General features: G+C 43.0%; 1 protein-coding gene across 3 annotated transcripts in view; it reads right to left on the bottom strand.

Annotated features, from left to right (window-relative positions):
- The window catches only part of LOC146207283 (midasin), a 261,721-nt gene that overhangs the window by 57,671 nt on the left and 181,634 nt on the right, over positions 1-22,416 (bottom strand). For all 3 annotated transcript variants that reach the window (XM_084581249.1, XM_084581150.1, XM_084581196.1), the window contains exons 50-57: positions 18,354-18,530; positions 17,751-17,973; positions 14,836-15,101; positions 13,899-13,994; positions 7,890-7,984; positions 6,208-6,307; positions 1,685-1,936; positions 178-282 (exon numbers count right to left, since the gene is read on the bottom strand). In XM_084581249.1, the coding sequence (XP_084437375.1) occupies positions 178-282; positions 1,685-1,936; positions 6,208-6,307; positions 7,890-7,984; positions 13,899-13,994; positions 14,836-15,101; positions 17,751-17,973; positions 18,354-18,530 (1,314 nt within the window). The remainder of the gene's footprint in view (positions 1-177; positions 283-1,684; positions 1,937-6,207; positions 6,308-7,889; positions 7,985-13,898; positions 13,995-14,835; positions 15,102-17,750; positions 17,974-18,353; positions 18,531-22,416) is intronic.

Below are 22,416 nucleotides of genomic sequence, written 5' to 3'. Positions count from 1 at the left end.
TACAATAAAATCTTACAGTGCTGCTTTCACACAGCAATGTGCATCTGCAAACCCACTAATAGCCTAAAATGTTTTCATCTATACTCTTGCTGTAGTATGCACACTTGATTAAAACAACCAATTAGAACAAGCAGTACTAGGCTAGAAACCAGTAATGCAGTTTAGCTGCAAACCCACCTGGAAATTTCGAACATGAGAGGCGAGCACCCTGTGGGACTTCTCGATAGCTTGCTTGATGGCCAGGAAGCTGACATCCTTCCAACGAGTAATCTTGACAAATTCCTATCCAAAAGAGTGGCATAGAGTGAAACACCTTAAACAAACACTATAAATGAATGTATATATACCCCGCCGGGGTGGCGCAGTGGTTACGGCACTCGACTACTGTACCCAAGGACGCGGGATCGAATCCCGGCCTCGGCGGCCGCTTTTCGCTGGCGGCGAAAAGAAAGGTGCGTGTGTGCTGTGCGATGTACGTGCAAGTTAAAGAACGTTCCCAGGTGGTCAAAATTTCCGAAGTCCTCCACTACGGCGCCTCTCATAGCCTGAGTTGCTTTGGGGCGTTAAAACCTCCAAACCAAACCAATCAACTAAATGAATGTATATTCCTCACCAGGACTTCCGAGTGCTCTGTGCATGTAGTGTATTAGCAAGAGTGCACTAAGAAAGGAGACACTAGGAGAGAGCTAAGCCACTGCAACCACTAAAGTTACTTACATATTGGAATCTCACTGATTCACAGGAATGGGACGTTGAAATACATTATCTGAGAAACGCCTCCAAACCACATCCGAAATGGCCGTGAATGAAATGTACTTGGCACAGGACTTACTTTTATTACCGTGCTTTGAATGACCCGTCATTATGTACTGAGCTTTCTGCTTCTCAATATACAGAAGCAAGCTTTCCTAAAATTCGCAGAAACAAACAAACAAACAAACAAAAAAAAAAAAAAAAGAAGAAGAATAGAACAGGTCACAGTTTTATCGCTTTGGGAACACAGCTGTAAAGAGTCTAAAATTTGGTTGGCACTCTGCCAGCTTTGCCCAGAGCCTTCACCCCCGCAGGAGGTCACTTCAAAAAATAAACACCGGGAGATTTTATTGGCGGAAAGCATCCTGGCAGGCTGTCATCATCGACTGCTCCTTCTAGCAGCTTATTTTCCTGAATCCTAGAACATTGCTTAAACTTTTCATAAAACTATGCCATACCTGAATTTCTGTACACGCAGGAAAATTCAAAGTAAAAATACTATGTCAATAGGATTTGTGAACTGGACAGTAGCTACCCTGCCCCACCGTTCAGTGAAGAGGCCAAAAGAAGAAGCAAAGTCAGGAACTTCTTATAGAATTCTCCTTATAAATAACTATGGATAACTATTTTTTTTTTTGATGATGCATGTATGCTTTAAAGCTAGACAGCAATGTTACACAACTTTTTCAGCTTCCCAAGCAAATAAGTAAAATAAAAGAAAGGAAGAGGACTCGGTGTCCTAGTCTTCTTGCCATCATTGTCCCTAAACCTGGAGGTTCAGCTGCAGTTTGCACTGCCTATCACAGACTGCTTCAAGCTGAACAGGCATAGTAAAACTAATGCCCCAAATATTGACGGCGTCTGGCAGAAATGGATCAACATCAGAGTCCCATTCTGTTGCCGCACGGCTGTGAAATTCGTGAATACCCACCTTGAGCTTCTTCTCAATGGGCTCCCTATCTGATTGAATGCGAGCACGGACAGAAGGCAGATACTGGCCATAGAAGTGCCACACATTAAACAGCAGGCCTGCCAGGGGTGAACCCGCTTGTTGTGCCTCGAGAACAAAAGGTCGCAGCAGCTGCAAGCGAAACTCAAACTCCCCCAGCTGGCTCTTGTCCAGGAAGAGCACCAGCTCATCCCTGACCTGCTGCTGTAAGTCCCCACTCAGCTGGCCTTTTCCCTGCACCACAACAACAGAAAGTATACAAAGGGGTCAACTTATTGTAAGTGGTGCCAACTCAGTTACTCAATTCACTTGAGGTAGGGCAAATATCCAAAATTCCAAATACAAATAGAATATGCTTGTTATCCAGTTCATATTTGACCCAAGAAATCCATATTATACTTAGGGATGCGCAATTTTAAACATGAATACAATATGAATGTAGGAAAAAAATTCTTTGAAATATCAAATACTAAACATTTGATCGCACACACAGACACGCACAAAAATTAAAAAATTAAATAACAGCAAACATTGCTTATCTTATTTCAAAATTAATATTATTACAAATTAAAATAAACTAGAATTCTGCAAAAAGTGTGCACCCTACCAAAAAATTCAATATGTATAGATTTTAAACACCACTGTGTATAGCAGTTTTTAGTACAGAGAGGACCAGCATGAAACTGAGTGCAGCTGTCAAACTGCTGCTGAATACAGTAAACTCTCGCTAATTCGAATCGAAAGGGACTAGAAAAAAACATCTGAGTTAACCGACAGCTTGAGTTATCGAATGGGCCTGGAGAAACTATCAAAAATCGCTTGAATCTTTATCTGATGAATGCCTGATGAATGCCTGCACGATGGATGTCTGCATTTGAGATGAAAACAAAGTAAGAACATGACAGAGGTGCCAGAGCTTGTCCGGTTGTGCAGGCGTGGTTCTCACTTTATCGTGTCACGTTCGGGGCGGACGCTGTCTACAGCCAGACTGGAACGCGATAATGCAGAAAAAAAAAAGAAAAGCCTTCTGAAGCGAACAGGTGCTTAAAGCCGGCATCATAATCACGTCTGACCACATGCTTTCGTTGATGACTTATGAGTGAAAGAATGGACGACTCGCAAATAATAATAATAATAATAATAATAAATGTTTTTCTCCGCGTAAAGATTCGTTTATTTTTTTTTATTTGGAAACGACATCATAGCCTTTCATGGACGTTGGCTCGGACTGGGCTGACAAAAATACTTATCCATTTCCGAATTAACGGGGGTCTAATTAACGAGTATTTAGTATTTAGTTGCGAGCTTCGAAGCTTGCATGAAAAAGAAGAGCAGGAAGCCGCAGTGGCCGCCAACCCCTACCCTTCGGCGCCACCGGCCGCCGCGCCTGTCATGGCGCCATTTCGAATTAATGAGCTTTCATTGCAGTTGTATTATCATACGGTGCAGCCACTATGCCCTTTAGGCACCGCAAAAGAGGCCACCGCGTTTCTTCCCATGAAGCCATGTTTCCGCGGGAACGGGCGCCTCGTATGTTGGCTCGTTGGCTTTCTTTGATGCTTCGCCCCGTTGTACCTAGGCACTGCAGAAAAGCAACTGTGGTGGATGATCGCCACTATCAGTTTTTCACTTCGTGAGCGCTCGTTATGTCCGGTTGATCGCAAAACGCATATAAAACCACAATTTGTCGAAATTTCAAAAAAAAAAAAAAAAAAAAAAAAAAGAAAAAAAAAAAGAAAAAGGGATATCAAGGTCATTATGACGTGGTTACAATTTTATGTTTGCTTTACGGCTCTTCTAGCATAGCATATAATGGTAGACTTACAATCGTGTAAATATGGTAGCTATAAGCTGCTCTTCTGTGCAAGAATCTAGTCTGTGGCAAGGCGCTGCTTTACTTGGAGCCCAATGTGCTGCTGGAGCACTTTAGCCAAGGATGACTCATGTGTTCGGCATGAAGTTATGCTCCTAAAGCTTTTCTGCTCCATCATTACAGCTTTGTAAGGATGCGGAGGAGGTTCTGGAAGTACCATCAGTTTAAGCGAATGTGCAGCTGCTATTTCTATTATCGCGTCTTTGAACTAGCTCCTTTAGAGAAAGGGCATAGGCCAAGAGCACATAATCACACTGAAAACCTTACAAAGCAAACTGATGGGAGCAGTTTACAGGAACAAATGGGCATAGCAGACATTTTAGAGAAATGAGCATCATTTTGATGTGATTTTATATTATTTCAAGTAAAAGAATGAGTGCTCTTATTATGAGCTCCGGATATAACGAACGCAGTTCGTGTGATAGTCAGGTTTGTTATAAGTAAAGTAACTTTATAATTTCTTTAAATCGGAAGTAATGAGGTTTTACAACCTATCATTTGAGGTGAGCGAATATGCAGAATTTTGAATCGGAATCGAATGTGTTTGTTATTTGATTTGTAAAAAAGTGATATTTGGAATTTTCGATATTAGAAAATTTCTGAATACTACACTGAAAATTTTCTAGTTTGCCGCAGTTTCAGCACAATGCTTGGACACAGACTGTACAATGAGGCATCCTCAAAACGCGATAAGATGGTTTTGTGAAGAGGACCTTCTCGACAGAGTACTCAAACTGAAGCATTTGAAAAAAACGGGAGAAAACATCAAAACATTATTCTCACTTACGCTTCATCTCTAATGCAGACAAACATTGCGCATGTCTTCATCAGATAAAATTACTGTGATTCAAATGGTTTTTGACATTTTTTCAAGATCATTCAATAATTCGAGACTTGGGTTAATCTGGATATTTTTTCGGGTCTCTTGACTGCCAAACTAATGAGAGATTACTCTATAATAGCAGCAATTTGACAGCTCCACCTGTTCTCATGCAGGCCCATCCTATTAAAAAAAAAAAGCAGAATATACAGGATCTTTTACAGCCAAAACTTTATTTCACGAAACCCAATTTAACGAAGATATATCCCGATTACTTTTCAGATGCCCATAGGTTCCAACGCATTGGTTAATTTGAAATGATGAAATGAATTTCATGATCTGTTTCTATTTAACGAACATTTTCTTCAGAAATCAAGGTGAAATTTTGATCTGTTTTGGAGAGAAAGTGTAAAAGCTTATTGACTGTGAGCATGCGGTAACATCGTGGAGCACCTTCGTCCCGCCTTTACCAAACTGCACAGTGCAAAAATGAGATTTATGATTTTAATTTCAATTCGCTAATGACAGGTGATGTGGTAGATGCCCTTTGTTTGCTGCGGTAGATTGCTGGAACACACTAGGGGACCGTGCTGGACATACTTGAAACTTGAGAAGCATCAGTGCAGTCGTTGCTTACAAAACGCACGCAAGCAAAAGATCACCAACATCTTTGGTGAGAGATAAATTTTATTCCCCTGGAGCTCTTTTTGTCGAGGTAAAAATTTTTGTTTTTCATAAGCGCTAGTGGTCTAAGTTGTTAGCAGGGGCCGCAATTTCTTATTCGCAGCAGTTATGCTTTGCCAAAATAGCGCTTGGTAGCTTTCTGGTTGCTGCTACACCTCATAGCCGAATTTATCAAATCAAATGACTGAGAAATGCCCCTCCATATCTAATGAAGTTTCCAATTTAACAAAAAAAATTCATGGCTCCCCTCAACATCGTTAAATCGAGGCTTAACAGGATAAAATGTATACTAGATTTTTCACTAGGGTATTGCTTCCATGCAATTCTAGTTGATTTTATTTTTCAAATACGATGAGAATTTTCATTAGATATTATCAGACATGCGATATTTGAAACCATTTTTTCCCCCTATATTCGCATTCAAAAATTTCGATATTCGCATACCCCTACCTGTTATACTACACTACGAGTTGCCAGTCACCTGTCACGATTCTTCATGCATTTTGTTTTATAAATTCATTTTAAGGGGCACACACCATTATCTTGTCTAATTAGAGAGTAAACGTTTTTGAGTGTGCGGTGTAGAGTCACACTAGGTTTGTTATTCGATATTCAAAGACATTTTGTCTTCACATTCATGAAACACCTGGCTTCTTTCTGGTACTCTACATAACGGTGACTACATACGTTGCTCCCCGATGGCTGCAAGTAAAGCACGAGGACAGAAACAAGAATAAGTAAAATGCTTAAGCATGCTGATAATAAATAGACCTTACAAGAACAATGCTGGCTGCTGACCTGTTTCAAGTAAATAAAATAAAAATGCTGCAGCAAGGAACTAGTTGTGCAACACCTGTGTGACAACTAGCAGTCGTCTCAGTGCTCTATGACACTCTTGCTGACAGTCCGTGCGACAGTAAAGGTGATGCTGACTGAATTGTCAACATTCCTGAACATGTCAAAACATTAGGATAATTTCACTGATGGGTCTACTACATCACACAACATAATGTGCTGACACAGTACGACATCAAGTTAACACAGCCTTCCACAGACTTCTACAACAACAGGTTAGTGCACGCTAACAGATTTCATGAATATTTATTATGTGCAGCATGTGAACTGTACCTGCACCAGGTCAGCTAGAAGTAGGTAGAGGAAAAACCACCAGCGAGCGCTGGTTTCCTGGATTTTCTTATGGGCTCCATCTAGGCACTGAGACCAGTTGCTGAAAAACATAGGAAACGTGAGAGCAAGTCAAAGAAGCAATTTGTGGTAAGATGCCTTAAAGGGAAGCTGCACAATTTTAGATTTCGATGAGTTTCGAGCTGTTGGATGATTATAGCTTGTACTTAAAGCATGTGAATTATCTGGACGTTAGCATTTGAAACAACTGAGCAATTAGCGATTAAAACCACGACGGCTATCAGGCTTCACTGCACTGCACAGCGACGGATGGGGGATGCACGATAATGTCCCTGACAGTACCGGTACGTTTCCTGCACAGAAACACTTAGTTGGAAGGAATAAAAACAAGGCTGCCGAAAACAAAGCCCGAGAAATGTTGATTAGCACGGTCAAAAAAGGCACAGCAGGATGTGGGCGAAGGCAACAAACATCAGAAATATTATCGTCCGTGATGTCATCACTGAGCTTCTGTGCTGTGAGGAGAAGCTCAAGGTTTAATCGTCAATTACGGCATCAGTTTGAATGCTAGCGCAAAAACACCTTGCATCCATTATTTGAATCCTTGAATATAGCAAAATTCTCGAAAAGTGATGCAGCTGCTCTTAAAATAAATGAAGATAGGCACATAAACACCTATTTAAACTCAATTTACAAGCCCAAAAGCTTTTTTTTTTCTGCACTGAAGCATTTGCTTTTAGTATTCTGAAATCTTGTGCTACTATGACCACCACCTTCCCACAGCAACACAGCGTGCAATTCTCAAGGCTTTTGAAACAATTCCACTACATTAGCATCTAAGAAAGCAATCACTAATTGCAAAAATATGAGCAAATTTTTCTTTAAAAAGCTATGAAAGATGCAACGTTAGTCTGTGCAACCTGATTGCACAGCGTGGTAGACATTAAGTCCACGGTGGCTGGTAGTAGTTCCTTCTTATAGGCGTACCAATCCCAGAAATAAATTTCGGGGCACACTTGTTTCCTTAAATGCAGAAATGCAAAGGCGTTAAAAGTTCCATGCCTAGTTTCGTTATGAGCTCGTTCTGCATTTTGTTGTTTTCCCAAAGTCTACAACTTTATTCTTTGTTTTATTTCATTATTATTTTTATTTCCCATTTCATGTTCATTATATTTTATATTTTCTTATTACTATTATCATTATTCAATTTTTTTATAGCTTGTTTCCATCAGTTAATCACAAGGCTCTTGTGAACACGTGACTGAAGCTACTTCCAGGGATCACACTTCGTGGACAACTTCCAGCCTCAGATTTGGCATCTCGTGCATGAGCCATACTTTTTGGTTTGATATCTTAAAGATCTGATACCAAAAGGATTGCTAAGCTTTCATAGTTTTTGGTTCTCCGTTATTACTTTAATAATGCATGCTAATTTGAACCTCTCCTCAGTGTCCCTCCCAAGGCCCACGACACGGTAACGGCACTCAACCTGCCAATGCTCTACATGGACTACATGGGACATTGTAATGTACTCTGCTGATAATGCACAGCACAGGGGTGCGTCTACACTTTGGCTATACCTAGGTTGACTTAAGACTTTTGGCTCAACACGATCAAAGACTAGAAGATTTGAGGCACTGAATTAGCACCCTGGAAGAACTTACTGCAGCTCCATTTTCCGCCATCGTAGCACCAGGTGTGTTACAGCGTTCAGCTCAGGTGCAATGGAGATCTTCCTGTGGGCTCCTTTCTCCCACTCCTGCAGAGAGAGAGAATAACAACTGCTCAAACAAGGAATAAAAGGACAAATCATGTCTCAAGCTTCAGCATGTCAACTCATGGACGTGGAAAAAGGGGAAAAAGCATGCAACATCCACCGATTCGTCTTCAGTGCCGCACACCCTGCAGGCATGCAACATCCCACTGGACCAATGAGTATTACAGTCCATGCTTGCTATGTTACATAAAAATGGAGAATAAAACTGCTTTTCAGAGAGGATAACCGCAAGTGGCGCATTTATTGCACCACGCAAAGAGAGCCAAAGACAGCATGATACAAGCTTATGTTATCGTACCTGAATATCTGAAAATGGCATTATTAAAGCTTTTTTTTTTTTATTTTTCACTGTTTCTTATTCCTCACTATGTTAGGATGATGTGACGGTAGAAGCCCCTGCTACAACCCCGTATGATCTAGTTCTGGGTGACACCAAGAAAGGGCTCGAGGGGTGAACCAAGTGCAATGTGGCATGAAAAAAGATTATGTGTGACGAAGGTTGCTGGTGTTGAGTGAGTGTGGCTGCCGAAGTGTGAAAAGTGGGGCCCATCCGAGAAATGGTGGCCAACTGCCTCCAGACCAGCCTTCAGATTGCTTTGTATTCCAGCTCACCAGCCTACTCTGACATACTCCGTGCAAAGCGACGGCCAAGCCGCTGGTGGCGGAGTTGGAGGTGCAAGTAAATCTGGGAGCGAAGCCGGCTGTGTCGTCTGCTAGCCGTGTGTTTTATGCAGACCTTGAGTCATGAATTCGTTTTCCTGCGGTGTCTGAATCATTGCATAAACAACATACGCTTCCAAAGCACCACGGCACAAACTACGGAGCATCTCCAGCAATATATTTTCCTTGGGTAAATGTTCGAAAGCTATAAAAAATGCACTGGAGATTGTGTTTACTTATCCCAGCTCAGCAAGCAATACGAACGAGAGCGTACTGTTCGAGTTCACTTTGCGTTAACAATTCGCTTGTCATTCCTTTCTTGTCTTATATTTCGGTATGAAAGCACTTCCAACATATCGGCACGTCCGTGAATTTTCTGACGATCATCGTTTAGGTACAGAAAAAAAAATATGTTGGTTACTGCGTAAACCTCTAATAATTCATTTACTTAGTGTAGTGCTGCATATTTCTGTGGCACTTAATTTTTGTAGCCATTAAAGGTACTGAGTGCAAAGTAAAGATGGATATGATGAGCGTCAGGTACGAGATTTAATAAATTGAACACGGTGCTTCAAGCACATGGTACATGCATTTAATGGCCTATAAGCGGTGCTTGCTAAGAGCTGCATCTCTAAGTATTTTGTCCTTTTGCCTAAGCGCACAAGCTTTACGAAGCGTAAAATTTACCAAAGTTGTAAGTGCTTGCTTTAACACGTTTCGCTCATCTCTGACTACATGCCAGGTGTCATCACCATGGTCCAATCCATTGTCATAGCTGATCTCACAGGGGATGCTTTCAACATGGTGGCGCTTAATTAAGCATCATACATTAAGATCAGAACGCGGTTACATTGTCGGACTTCGTCAGCGTCACTAAATCAGTACGTCTACTTTTATTTAGCTAAACCAGTGAGCCTTTGCGACTTATGAGCGTGTGACTGTCTCGCAACACGGAAGTCCTGGGTTCGACTTCCACTCCCACTCAATGTTGACTCGGCCTTCATTTCCGCTCAATTTTAGTTACGGAACTTCCTCGAGAAATTAACATCAATCTGAACGTTGCAAACTGCTTCGGAATTCTCCATTGAGATTTTTAGTTCACAGCCAACGATGACGCCACCGAATGTTCTGCAATACTGGGCACTTAGTGATGTCGCATTAAATGTACTGTGAATTCAACCGACGAAGCAATATGCCTATAGACAAGCGTCATGTTTGTAAATAAAGGTGGCGCTGCAATCGGCAGCGACGTGGGGTGTAGGCAAAAACGCAGCGTGCCTGCACAGCACCAAGCGACGCTGCCTTCGAAACCAGTTTGTGCCTGCGAATATTCTGAACCGTAGGCTTCGCTCGTGTGTAGAAATGGTTTGGTTTATGCCTGGAGAGCAGATCAGCATTTTTGGAGCCGGGTACTGCTAGAATTACCCGGCGAAAAGCTGCATTGACTTCCTTCACCGTGGCCTCAACAGCGCGCGGCTACGGTGCCCGGCTGTAGTGACTGATTAAGTTAAATGAAAATGAGAAAGCGCAATGTATAAGAAAAACTAATATAGTCAACATTGTTCAGCTCCCAGGCCTATTGCTAGCACATGAAAGGAGGACAATGATATGAATGACTGGAAATCTGTTTTTTTTTATATGACGACTCCTTTGATGGACTTTCCGCTGCTCCAAGCGCCTTCATTCTAAACAGCAATTATTACAGCAATTATTACCGGCTACGATGGGGAACTAGAAATCATATTTCTAGCTCTGTGTACCGGCAACTTAGGTGACAGAATTTAATCGTACTATAGTTCTTTGTAACATTCGCCTCATTTCAGTTCAGTTCAGTCGTTCAGTCGTGTCCGACTCTTCGTGACCCTATGGACCATGTCACGCCACGCTTTCCGGCCTCTCACTATCTTCCTAACATCACATAACTTCATCTGCAGTGAGTCGAGGATGCCATCTAACCATCGCGTTCACTGCCTACCCTTCTCCGGCGACCCTCAACCTTTCCCAACATCAAATCTTTCTCCAGTGACTCCTCTCTTCTCATCAGATAACCAAAGTAGCTGAGCTTTAACTTTAGAATTTGACCCTCCAATGAGCAGTCAGGATTTATGGTCGACAATATCGACTGATTTGATCTTCTGGCAGTCCAAGGAACTCTCAAGAGTCTTCGCCAGCACCACAATTCAAACGCGTCAATTCTTCGGCGGTCATCTGCCTACAGTGCGCTTAATTTGTTTTATCCTGGTCTATTAAAAAGGAAGCGTTTCACGTCTGTTTCATCGCACAGACACATCAAGGTCAATCACAGGTTAATATATACATGAATAATTTTAAGAATGCTCTCATTTCGTTTGTTCACTCTATAAAAGAGGTGCATGAGCACAAATGCAGCGCTCTCCACGATCACTTGCAGCGACATTTAAGTGATCTGCTGATCTTTTTTTTTTTTTTTCAGTGTACTTGCAACATGTTTATTCAGTGAAGACTTTTGCCTAGGCTATTTGGTTCACGGCTAAATGGTGAAAGAACAGCGCGAAACAAACGAGGACGAAGAAACACGTGAACACCGGGTCACTGGCCCTGTTTTCACGCGTCAAATGCGCGTCATCTTATACTGCTTATTTTGCACCCCTTGCAGCCGAATCCACTTTGAGACATTGAACTCCATATACCATATATACCATACATAAATATCCTGCCTGATTAGAGCTAGAGTGTACATGGATATTTAATTTGTTCATCAGGTTCCTAATGACATTCAAAAGAAAATTTAATCTGAGAAATAACGCTGCATGACTTTGCTGGGATCCTAATGACGTTTACTCACTTTCTTGACACTCGCAGTGAAAACGGAGAAAACCTACTTCACAAGTCTGTGCCTGCTTCACAACAGCTTTTGTGTCTTTTTCTGTACGGTCACCAACACGGGCAGTACTGCAGGTGAATGGGATGTCACAATACGGCTTTCCTGCCCTCGATTAAAATCATACACACACAGAATATCGCGTCAAATCTTCTTATGACTTGATAGTATATATAAAACAAAGCATGCACAAGCTGCAGGCATTTGCTATTGCTTTCGTCGTGCGGCTGAAAAGCAACCACGAAAATTAAGGGTTGCAAACTACCCGATCAAGTTTCAGTGCAGAAGTGCAACACATTAGCCGCGAAGGCAATCCGTTGCCGAAAGGTCTACTTGTCGCGCTCAAAGCCGCTACCGTTCACTCTCATCTTTATCGAACTGCAAGAAGCATGTGAAAACCGGCGTCATTTTCTTTCTTTTTTTTTTTTTTTTTTGCATCGTGCGCAACCAACCGCACTACAGCTTGCAGGAATATCAGAATTATGCTTGAAAATACAGCAAGCCCCGCGCATCCAATGCAGACGGCGCGGGCTTATGCCTACATCCCGAAAGCCACTGCTGTCGGCAGCGCCACCGCATATCCTCTGACATCACGGGCTGACGCTTGTCTATGGTGCTGGCACAATGTAACAGTGGGTGGCACAGAATGTCTTATATATTGGATTGAGGCGCATCACCATGAGCACATATTAAGATAGCTTGCAATGCAAAGGCAGGGTAAATGAAAAGAAAAATCAGCGATTATTCTGTTAAAGTGACTGGTTAGTCAATGCAGCACACCCACCCTAAAGCAGGGCTCAAAAATGCAGCTAGTCATTTAGCGCTTCTTTGTAGGAGCCACCTGGCACGTGTACGCATTAGTTTCTCCTGTATGGCTGCATCATCATCATCAATGTTTTCGTTTCTACACAATGGCCAACCTTAGCTTTACTCTTCAGGCGGCCGTAGAAAAAAATCGGCAGGAGATGAAAACGTAAATCCCCACCGCGAACATTTACAATCCTCGCAGTGACGCATGAGCAGCCGCAACTCATACCCAGAACGACTTTTGGAAACAATAGCTAGGCAGCTTTCAGTGGTGCACCTACAGACGGCGGAGCACGTGGCGTATAATGGCAGCATCAACCACACACTTACACTCGCCTCATCCGTCCTCTCTTGCGATTGTCTCTATTTTTTGTGCAACATACCTTCCCTTCATCAGCCAGCAGCCGCTGCTGCTTAAAGGTAGCTAACACTGACCAAAACATGCCACGAGATTAGGGTGGAAATGAACAGGTCTTGTCTCATACTGTAAAAAATGAGCACCCCAGTACCTGAAAAATAAGGATTGACTATTTTATTGCGGCACTGAAAATGAAGTGCCAACTTACGTTCGAGTCTGCTTACAATCGTGGAAGTATGGCAGGCCTAAGGGCACGCTTGTATGTGTGTCTTCAATATAAGTAGGGGTTAATATGCATTTGTACGGTGCTCCACATAAAGTGACAGTTATATCTATATGTAACAAACTGCAATGTAACAAAATTTTTGATGTAATGAAGTATTTCAGTTTTCATAACTTTGTGCCCATAGGACACTATGCATTTTTAGCTTCAGTATAACGAAGTAAATTTTACCGCGCTTTCAATGTAAATACATCAAAAAATTTGATGACAGCCATGTCTCCCCATTAATCTTTTTTTTAAACATTGGGCCCTATATAGAGAAACCAACTGAATGGTTGTTTGGTTCACAGAGTTTAATGTCCCAAAGTAACTCGGCTACGAGAGATGCTGTAGCGGAGAGCTTCGGAAATTTGACCCCCCAGGGTTCTTCAATGCGCATTAACATTGTACATACCCGGGTGCCCTGCTTTTCTCCTCCATTGAAAAACAGCTGCAACAAATGGGACTGAACCCACTTCTTTCGGGGTTGGCATTCAAATCTTAGCAGGGGTCCAACCAAATGGTCTTGCACCGTTCACGTTTATTCAGAATTCATCTTAATCATGACTATACGAAAGGATTGCTAGTGTAATGGGTTTGGTTTGCACCGCTTAATGTCCCAAAGCGACTCAGGCTATGAGAGACGCCGTAGTGGAGGACTCCAGAAATTTCGACCACCTGGGGATCTTTAACGTGCACTGACATCGCATAGAAACGCAGCTGCCGGTAGTCCAGTGTAATAATCAAATGCAGCAGAATCTTGATGATGTGATCATGACTAAATCCATAAGATCTCCTGGCCAAAGTATGTTGAGGAGAGATTCAAGTGCACTGAAAACCCTTCCAAACCCTCTGCCATATGCCTTCACCTCGGCTATGCCTAATATGCCTCCCGTCAGCTACAAAAATGTACTACAGATAGCACTAATTCTCATTAATGCGGCCATACCTCTCCCAAAGCCAGAAGTATTTCCAGTCCTTGAAGCACTTTCATCACGGGTGATGACACGGGGAGGTTTAGCACACGGTTGCACACTTGTTTCAGCTGCAAAGACAAGAAATTTAACGAGAGCACATGCATAAATCACAGCCAAAGTAATAAAACCAGAATGCATTCAAAAATACTCTGTGAGCCTGGTAAAAAAAAAAAAAAAAAAGGAGCACAAGTGCTAGAATTAGAAAAAAACTGAGCAATGCAAGATGACGCATGGGTTGCATGGTTTCAAAAATCGTTTATTAATGACAATTTTTACATCAATGTGGAATAATTTTAATCCAAATCGGGAAAGGTCAAATTGGGGGGTCACCATCATGTTTACCATTATAGAATTATACTGGACATCGGTTTTGGTCCAAATCAGCTGAGGTCGAACATCGAGGTTAGCCCACGCTGAATTTGGACGTCGCCATTGTGTTTGCCATAGCTGAATTAGGCTGGCTGGATTTTGGTAGAACTTGACCGAGGTCAAATTTTGGGGGTGGCCCGTGTAAGGCAGAATTATGATGGATATCAAATCAATGCTTTGTACATATGGTGACGCAACCAGGGAGGCACCCCTGCCACGGCGATGGCATATGTGACTAGAGACTGCATTCCTTCGTTAAAGGTCAAATCCCAGTGTTATTTGACCTTCATGAATGGTAGCAGTAGAGATAACATTTTAAAAAGTATTTCATGCTAAGTGCTTTAGGTTTGTGGAACAGCTTCATTTATCACTGAAGATGTGAAATGAAGGATGGCACAAAGGCCTCGACAGTCCACTGTTGCTCATGACTTCCCTGGACCCTAACCCAAATGTCCGTTCAAGTTTGCTGCCATTGGACATTAAACATACTTTCAATACAACACAGAAGAGCCATGCTTGTTTGTAAGCCTAAGTGCATACCTTGGTCAGTCCTGGGTGTCCAGGGAACTGTGCCAGGAGCTCCTGAACTCGTGCCAACAGGTGTTTTAATGGGTCTTCGCAAAGGGACGTCTCTTGTAGATAAGCATCGTGGTATAGGTTGATTTGGTTGTTAACATGGTGACCTTTCCCAGCTGCCGCACCAATCAACGAAGCATCTGGCTGCTCTGAGGCGGTGCCTAAGGCAGCCTTTAGCGATTGGCAAGAAACAAGATGGTAGCCTTGCAGGGTCACATCCAAAGCTGCATCTGCATGAACATTTGTTCACTTATTGGTACCTAAGAAGTATCCGAATGAGTGGAACCGCTTCCTTAGGCATCAGTTTGAAAAAACTAACGTTCAAAAATCGTTTGCAGTTTGCATTAAACTTTTCATCTACGTGAATGGCAGGACTGCACATCACTTGCACTTTAATCATACTCGAACTCTGCAACAACTAAACCGACAGGGAAGGAAATTTTTCATTCTCGCGATAATTTTATTATCGTGAAAATGGGCAAATGAGCACACTCATTACAATCTAGAACCAAAAATTTAATGAAATGAAGATAGCCATTTATTTTGCCATGATTCCTTTTTCTATGCAGACCTTCACTACTCCACAATATCCCAGCTATTCCTGCCTTTTGAACTTTTTAAATGACCGCAGACTCCTCCTGAAGCATGAAAAAACATAGTTAATGCAATACAAAACAGGGAGGCATTTTCTGACAGACTTAACAAAGCACTCGAAGTAAGAAAGGAGCGGCCAGTAAGAAAGTGTCCTCTCTCAGTGGTCAGCGGCACACGTAATTGCTGCCAACAGATGTACTAGCAAAACCCCGTTTAAAAAAAAAAAAAATATATATATATATATATATATATATATATAAAAAAACAAGATTGCTATCACCATTACTCAAAGGGCAAAATGTAAACAGCAAACATGGCACCGATGCTTGCTCATAGAAACGTGTGTGCTCCAGTTGTCAGATGAGTTTTGCCATCGCAATTTTGGTACTTTTGGATTCTTAACTGGCTCATGTGCGAAAAAGATGTTGCAAATCACTAGTTCAAACTTTCGCTAATCTGGGACTGCTTTTTAAGAACTTTTTGCTGTTGGGAGGAAGCACGAACGTTCGCAGGATATGCCAGATTTCTTCACTGCCACGAGAGTTTCATCGTCTGTATGAAAATTCCATGGTATGATACAATTGTCTTCATAAAGTCAATATGTCCATAATAGTGGACACGTAGCCTCATGGGTGGGTCACGCGAGTAAAAAGCAATATGCAACAGGACATAGCTTCTGAGTCATACATTACTGCGCCAATATTTTGATTTGTATGATGAAATGATAAGAACAGTAGGTGTCGTTACGACAGTTCTCTGGACTCTGAATTTTTTAAAGCTTTAAATGGGTAGGGACACGACACCAAATTTTTGCGTTGTAAATAAGTAGAATACAGTGTTAGAAACATAAAATCGCATTGCATGATTATTCATATTATTAGCAGATTCGGTTCGTAGTTGACAAGTCTTTATGTGTCGTCGGAAAACAGAAGACATAACATTAAAATGTCATGTGGACCAAAAACCCGTGATGCCAATGAGTTGGTGCGTCATCTGCTTTTCGTGCGCTCACTCTCTCATGGTGAGGTCACACTGAGAAAACAGTTGATCAACTGTGCCCGGCAACGTTGGCGATCTTGTCAAACATGTCATTGGCGCCCGCAAATATCCGTCACCAACTTGCTCCGAGACAGTTTAGGCAATGCTTTATCACATACCACGAAAACGCACTGCTCTTTGAGGTGCCAATGTCAGGATCCGCTTAGCTGAAATTTCACTCAGACTCCTGCTCTGTTAAAGGGGCTGGGAAAAATGCAATAGTGAAGAGGCCTTCCTTTAGTCTAAACTTGCTTTGGCCATGAAGGAGGGCGTGGAAATGCTCATGGGTTGTCTGCACAGCTCTCGTACACCGTTTTGAGTACCGCTTTTATATGTGCGAATCTGGTTATTGTGGAGAGAAAATTCACAAATTTCAGCGTATGAAAATGACCATGGACTATAGTTTTGAGCATAAAGTGAAATAAAATTGGCAATTGTTTACATCACAGGACGCGCATACAATCACCACTAAGAGCGGGTGTGGCACTGTCCATCGAGCAATGCTGTAAGTGGCCAGCAACAGTCATCGGCGCAGCTTATGCAAATGAAATGACCATCGCCGAACACACACACGCCTTATCGAGCCTATTTTATTATGAGATGGACTTCGTAGTAAAGTGATGACAAAAGATGAACGTTTCAGCGTTGACTGGTTCTGGAGTGCAATCTGGCAAAGCCGACTAGGGCAGGCAGGGATCGAGCAGCTCAGTTCATCATCTGGCGCACCCACGGAAGGCACCACTACTGAAAGCTCTGCATTGTGCAGGCATGCTGCTGTTGCACAAGCACAGCAGTCAGTTCTTATGATAACGTTTATCTTTTCTGGTAATACTATGAAATACTACATCAAACCAGCAGTGTTACACTGCTGTGCCGCCCGACCACACTGGTTTCGGCTATGGCGACCGATGACAACACCATCCACAAACCATGCCATGCAGCCATAAGCCCTGTAACTTATGCGACCCTCATTTAGCTTGACTCGCACTTTTTTCTTTAACGAAAAGAAGCAAAGGATGCTTAAGCAGTAAAAAAAGCAGTTGAAATATAAAGTTTTTACACTCACTGGAATTCAAACAAAAATTCACAAGTAAAACAAAAAAAAATCCGCAGTGTGAAGTTTGCACCCATAAGCTGTTATATGCATTTTTTTTAAATATTGTTGGAACTGAAATCTGTTTGTACCAGACTTACGGGCCTGACACAGACACAGCTGCACCATCAATTAAATATAGTATGCTACTCACCGAGGTGATGCCCATGTTGCTGCAAAATGTTGCGCAGAGCCTCATGACGCAGCATTAAAGCACGCAGACAGTCGACCTTCTCAGCTCCCATGTCTGGATCAGAAAGTAGGCAATGAGCCCGCCACACCTCCAGCGCCTCACTTCCACTGAAGGCAAAAGCTTGTGTATTCACTGGCTCAACATGCTCTGGCTGCTTGGCTCCATCTTCGATCTCTTCAAACTCCTAGAAGAAAGTGAGAAATTGACACTTAACAAGCAAGAGCAATTCCACATGCACGGCCACCAGAAATGCAGTTACGCAAGTTGCACAACTTCCGCCACACAAAACGTAAATGCAGGAGGGGCTTGGAATGCTCAAGACTGCACTTGTTCCTGATGGCTCAGCCAGCCAACTAAAAACATCTGATTCACCTCACAAATCTGCGTGCTCTCATGGCACTATTTTTGGGGGTTGCTCCAAAGTGCCAACTGTGCATGCACACTAGGCATTGTTAGGTCACTACCCTAGTGCCATCGCCCTCAATCCCACGCTTGCTGCAAGGTCTTGCGCTTACCTGAGCAATGCTTTTCATAAGCACATGTGGCCTGGGACTGTCAGCTCACCTGGGCATAGCTGGGAAACAGAGCCTGACGGTGCCGTTCGTCGAGAACCTCTTGACTTTCCTCGCCTGCATGGGTACGGTACTGGAAAAGGCTCTGCTCTCGTTCCTTTTTTTCACGCTCTTCTTCTTCATTCAGCTGCCACGAGGCCAGCAGCTGGCAGAACACAGGACGAGCAACCTGCAGAAAACACAAGCTCTCCCTCTCAAGACACTGTTGACTGCCTGCTGTGCTCTTCTCTGTGCAGAATTTGCCAACCAAATGCAATGCCGTGAGCACAAGGCATACAGATATGGCTGGCATTTTTCAATGCCTGACAGTGAGTAGCTATGGGCGTGCCGTGCGTGTGAGCAGAATGCATCGATGTACTAAGCACTTAAAAGCAACAGCTGTGCAATTGTGCAATCTCATGCAAAAGTGACTCCCCAATTTTCCAACAGCAACAAAGTTGCACACAGTGTTACAAAGATTCAATGCATCCTATCTTTTACTAACGTGACAAAATTAAGGCTCCTGTTCTGCATGCTTCTTGGCACGTGGCAAATTGGAAAGGACATGGCGAGGCACTGATTGGTCGGCTGGTTGTGTGACATCATGAGACATGACATGGCCGAGTTCTCAGGAGGATTTTGTGGCGAGAGCTACACTACGCCAGCCACTTCTTCTCTTCCCAGTGATTGCACTTTCGTTATGGTTGCACCTTGGCCGTGGTCGGTCTGGCCGTCAGCTAGCAACCGCTAAAGAAGAAAAGGAGGAGGAGGTCGGAGAGGCTGTAGCTGGCAGCTGACATGGCCAAGCACTGACTGGACGTAGGGCTTCTTGACATTACGTTTGGCAGGAGCTGCCAACTCGGGCCTCTCCTTTCATATGGGAGGGTTATAGTATCACAATCAGCCTGCCAAAACCTTTGCATTCACATTATCCCTAGGCCATGCAGGCACGCTCATACGGCTCGGTTAAAATGGGGCTTTATATGATGGCTGGTAGCTTACGCTATTGCATCATCACGAAGGTTGGAGTGGAAACGGATGGAAAGAGATGCTGTAGTGGAGGGCTTCAGCCGACCGTGCAACAGACGCTTTCACCTCATCGCACTTTAGTGGTCAAAAGTGCCCCCTATGGCATAAATAAAGCTGAAACCATAGAGTAAACTACCATGTGCAAAGCCATGTCTTTACTTTCAAGCCGAACCTAAGCGTAGCCATGCATATAGCTCTCGCACAACTCCAGGTTTACCCACAAGCTAAACCACAGCTAAATTTTTTTGCTAAGGGCAACACTGGTATTGAACACTCAAACCTTGGTTTCTGAGTCAAGCATGCTACCTATAAGCCATGCAGGCCAGCGCACTGCGAAGGCTTGGTTCGGTCCTAAAGCATGGGTTGGGCCTGGCCTGGCCCAACCCATGAGATGTCATGTTTCCTTGGCCTGAGCCAGGCCAAGGCCTGAAGTTGAAGGCCGAGCCGGGCTCAGGCTTAAAGTTGCAGGCCCAGGTTGGCCCTCGGTCTGTACATAGAGTTCCAATGTCCGGATTTTTTAATGCAATAGCCCCGTTCACTGAAAGTCCGACGTCGGCGGTCGTCCACCGGCGTTGGAGTAGTAAGCGAATAATCATGAGCATAGCGCTGGTAGGCAGCTGATATGGCCATTAACTGGACGTAGGGTTGCCTGAATACGCTTGGCATACGTAGGAGCTGACGCCAAAATGTTACCCCCCTGACCCTACTACCCTTCTCCCTTGAATAGGCCTTTGTGCCAGCTCCATTTATTATTAAAGATTACTCACTCACTCACACTTAGAAGGAGCTGCTAACTCGGGGCTCTCCTTTCACAAGGGAGGGTGATACCAGAATCAGTCTGCCAGGGTCCTTGCATTCACATTACCCCTAGGCCAACGCAGACACTTTCATACAGCTAGGTTAGAGCAGGCTTTACATATGGGCTAGTAGCCTACGCTATTGTTTCATACCCCTAAAGGCAGAGCTTAAGTGTCTCCCATGATTTGAAATCATAATTGTTGAGTGCAGTACATTTAAGGGGTTACAGCAATGACACTGATGAGATAAAGCTACGGCGCGCTCAGAGAAAAAGGCTAAGGGTGTCATAAATTGAATTCTGATTGGCTCCAGCCTGTTTTCTAACTCACCAAATGCTGGCAGGAAAAGCCAATGCGCAGAGTGCCTTTCCAGCAATCGCGTGGCAGTTAGCCGATCTGCCATCGGCAAAGTAATATGCAGAACGATCTCATTAATACAGACCGATTGCTTCAAGCTTGTTGTTTCTGTGATATACTCTCTGAACAGCAACTATGCTGTGGTTTTACCAAAATATTGCTTATGCCCTACCTGAAAGCATGATTAAAGATTACTTCGGGTATCTTCACGGTTTGTAGCCTACGGTTTGTAGCCTTTTCATTGGCCACCACAGAAAGATGAGGTTGGGTCTCACGAAAGCAAAGAGTACAGGTATGGCCCCTAAAAAAACTTGCTAGTCTTCTGTCTCGCGCCTGCCGATGGGTCGCCTCTGTAATGCAAGCAGCGGTGGCGTTGCGTGAGCCGCAGCCGCACATGGCAGGGCTCACTTTCAACTGTGTGCTTTTGCCGGCCTCTGTATTTCTTAATTTTTGCACATGAATAGCATTTTAGAGCACTGGAAAAGGTTGCAGTTGGACATTGCTGTTTATTGCAAATTCATCGCCTAAGCGTTCTTAATGTGGCAAAAGCATTTCAGCACCTTTTTGCTCTCCTGCACTGCACAGGACTGTAAAAGATATATGTGTGCCAGCAGTTTTTTTCGCATTATCATCGTGATGTAGATGCAGTATACATGTGATTATAGCTTACATCTGCGAATACATTTCTCTCCACTGTTTTTTACTATATACCTTCCATCTTTCTTTTATATTCTGCTATATAGCCATTCGCTTTTTTTTCTTAGGGAGCTGCCGATTAGGTATCCTAGGAATAAATGACTGCTATCACGACACGCACCTACATTGTGCTTCCTTTCCTACTTGTTAAACCGTCACCCCTACTACTACTCCAATACTACTTTTCTCTGCAAACGAAATGATTACAACAGTAATAAAAGTATACGGAGCAGTACAAAAACGTATAGAAGGAGGTTATTTTTATTAGACAAAACACAAACCCAACCTAGTTTCTTTTTCTTCCTTCTTGCACAAGCCCTGTTTCGAGTGAACATCTGTTTAAAGAAATTTAGTGTCGACGTGCGAAATTTGACTAAGCAACATTCTCATACTGTTAATTCCACCCTTCACATCTGAGCAAGCAGTATAACAAAAATCAACGTCGTTTGCAATTTCTCTTGTCTCACAGTGATATATAACTGTACAGTACATGAAATTTCAGTGCATACTGCAGAACACTGTTAACAGGTCATTACGTATGTTTGGGCGTGCCACGTGCATGCCGCATGTCCTGGCATGCAGACTGCTATTCAAAAAAAAAAAATAAATAAAGAGAGAGAGAGAGAGCAAAGTGCAGAAAGAATTCTATTCTCCATTCTACCTCCAAACGTGGTAACTGCAAAATCCCAGTAAGCAAATTATTATTATTATTTTTTTTTAAGGTGGTTCTTTCTTAGTCCCCACTGTATTAACTGGAGGTGCACGCCTTACACAAGAAAGGATTTCGTTATTTGTGATCTAGTCACTCCGAAATTATTTGAAAAGCATTGACCATCACGCACCATATTGAGAATTATTCTGAATAAATACCTGGTACCATCAAACACTAAGGAAAGCTCAAAATCCCATGTGGACTGATTATAGAGCAAGCAAGTTACCTTCTTCCAGGTCCCTCCTATATTCGCGGAGACAGTGAATTCAGGAAGAGCCTGAAGTAGAATCGAAATATTGAACACTTGGATATTATAACCTCAGAAAGCTCCGAAATAGGCATATGCGCCAACGAGCTAAGCCTTTTTCAGCTCAAATCGTCCTAGCGGTCCATGTAAAGGTAACTTTAATAATAAATCAAGTTCTCTTGGATCACTGGAATCGACTACTATATCCAGTGCCATTGGAACACCTCATTAATTCCTT

Source organism: Amblyomma maculatum, chromosome 1 (assembly GCF_055883805.1).
Source record: "Amblyomma maculatum isolate TAMU_Amacu chromosome 1, ASM5588380v1, whole genome shotgun sequence".
Lineage (NCBI taxonomy): Eukaryota > Metazoa > Arthropoda > Arachnida > Ixodida > Ixodidae > Amblyomma > Amblyomma maculatum.
Note: the sequence above shows the minus strand (reverse complement) of the source record. Positions and strands in the feature narration are given on the sequence as shown.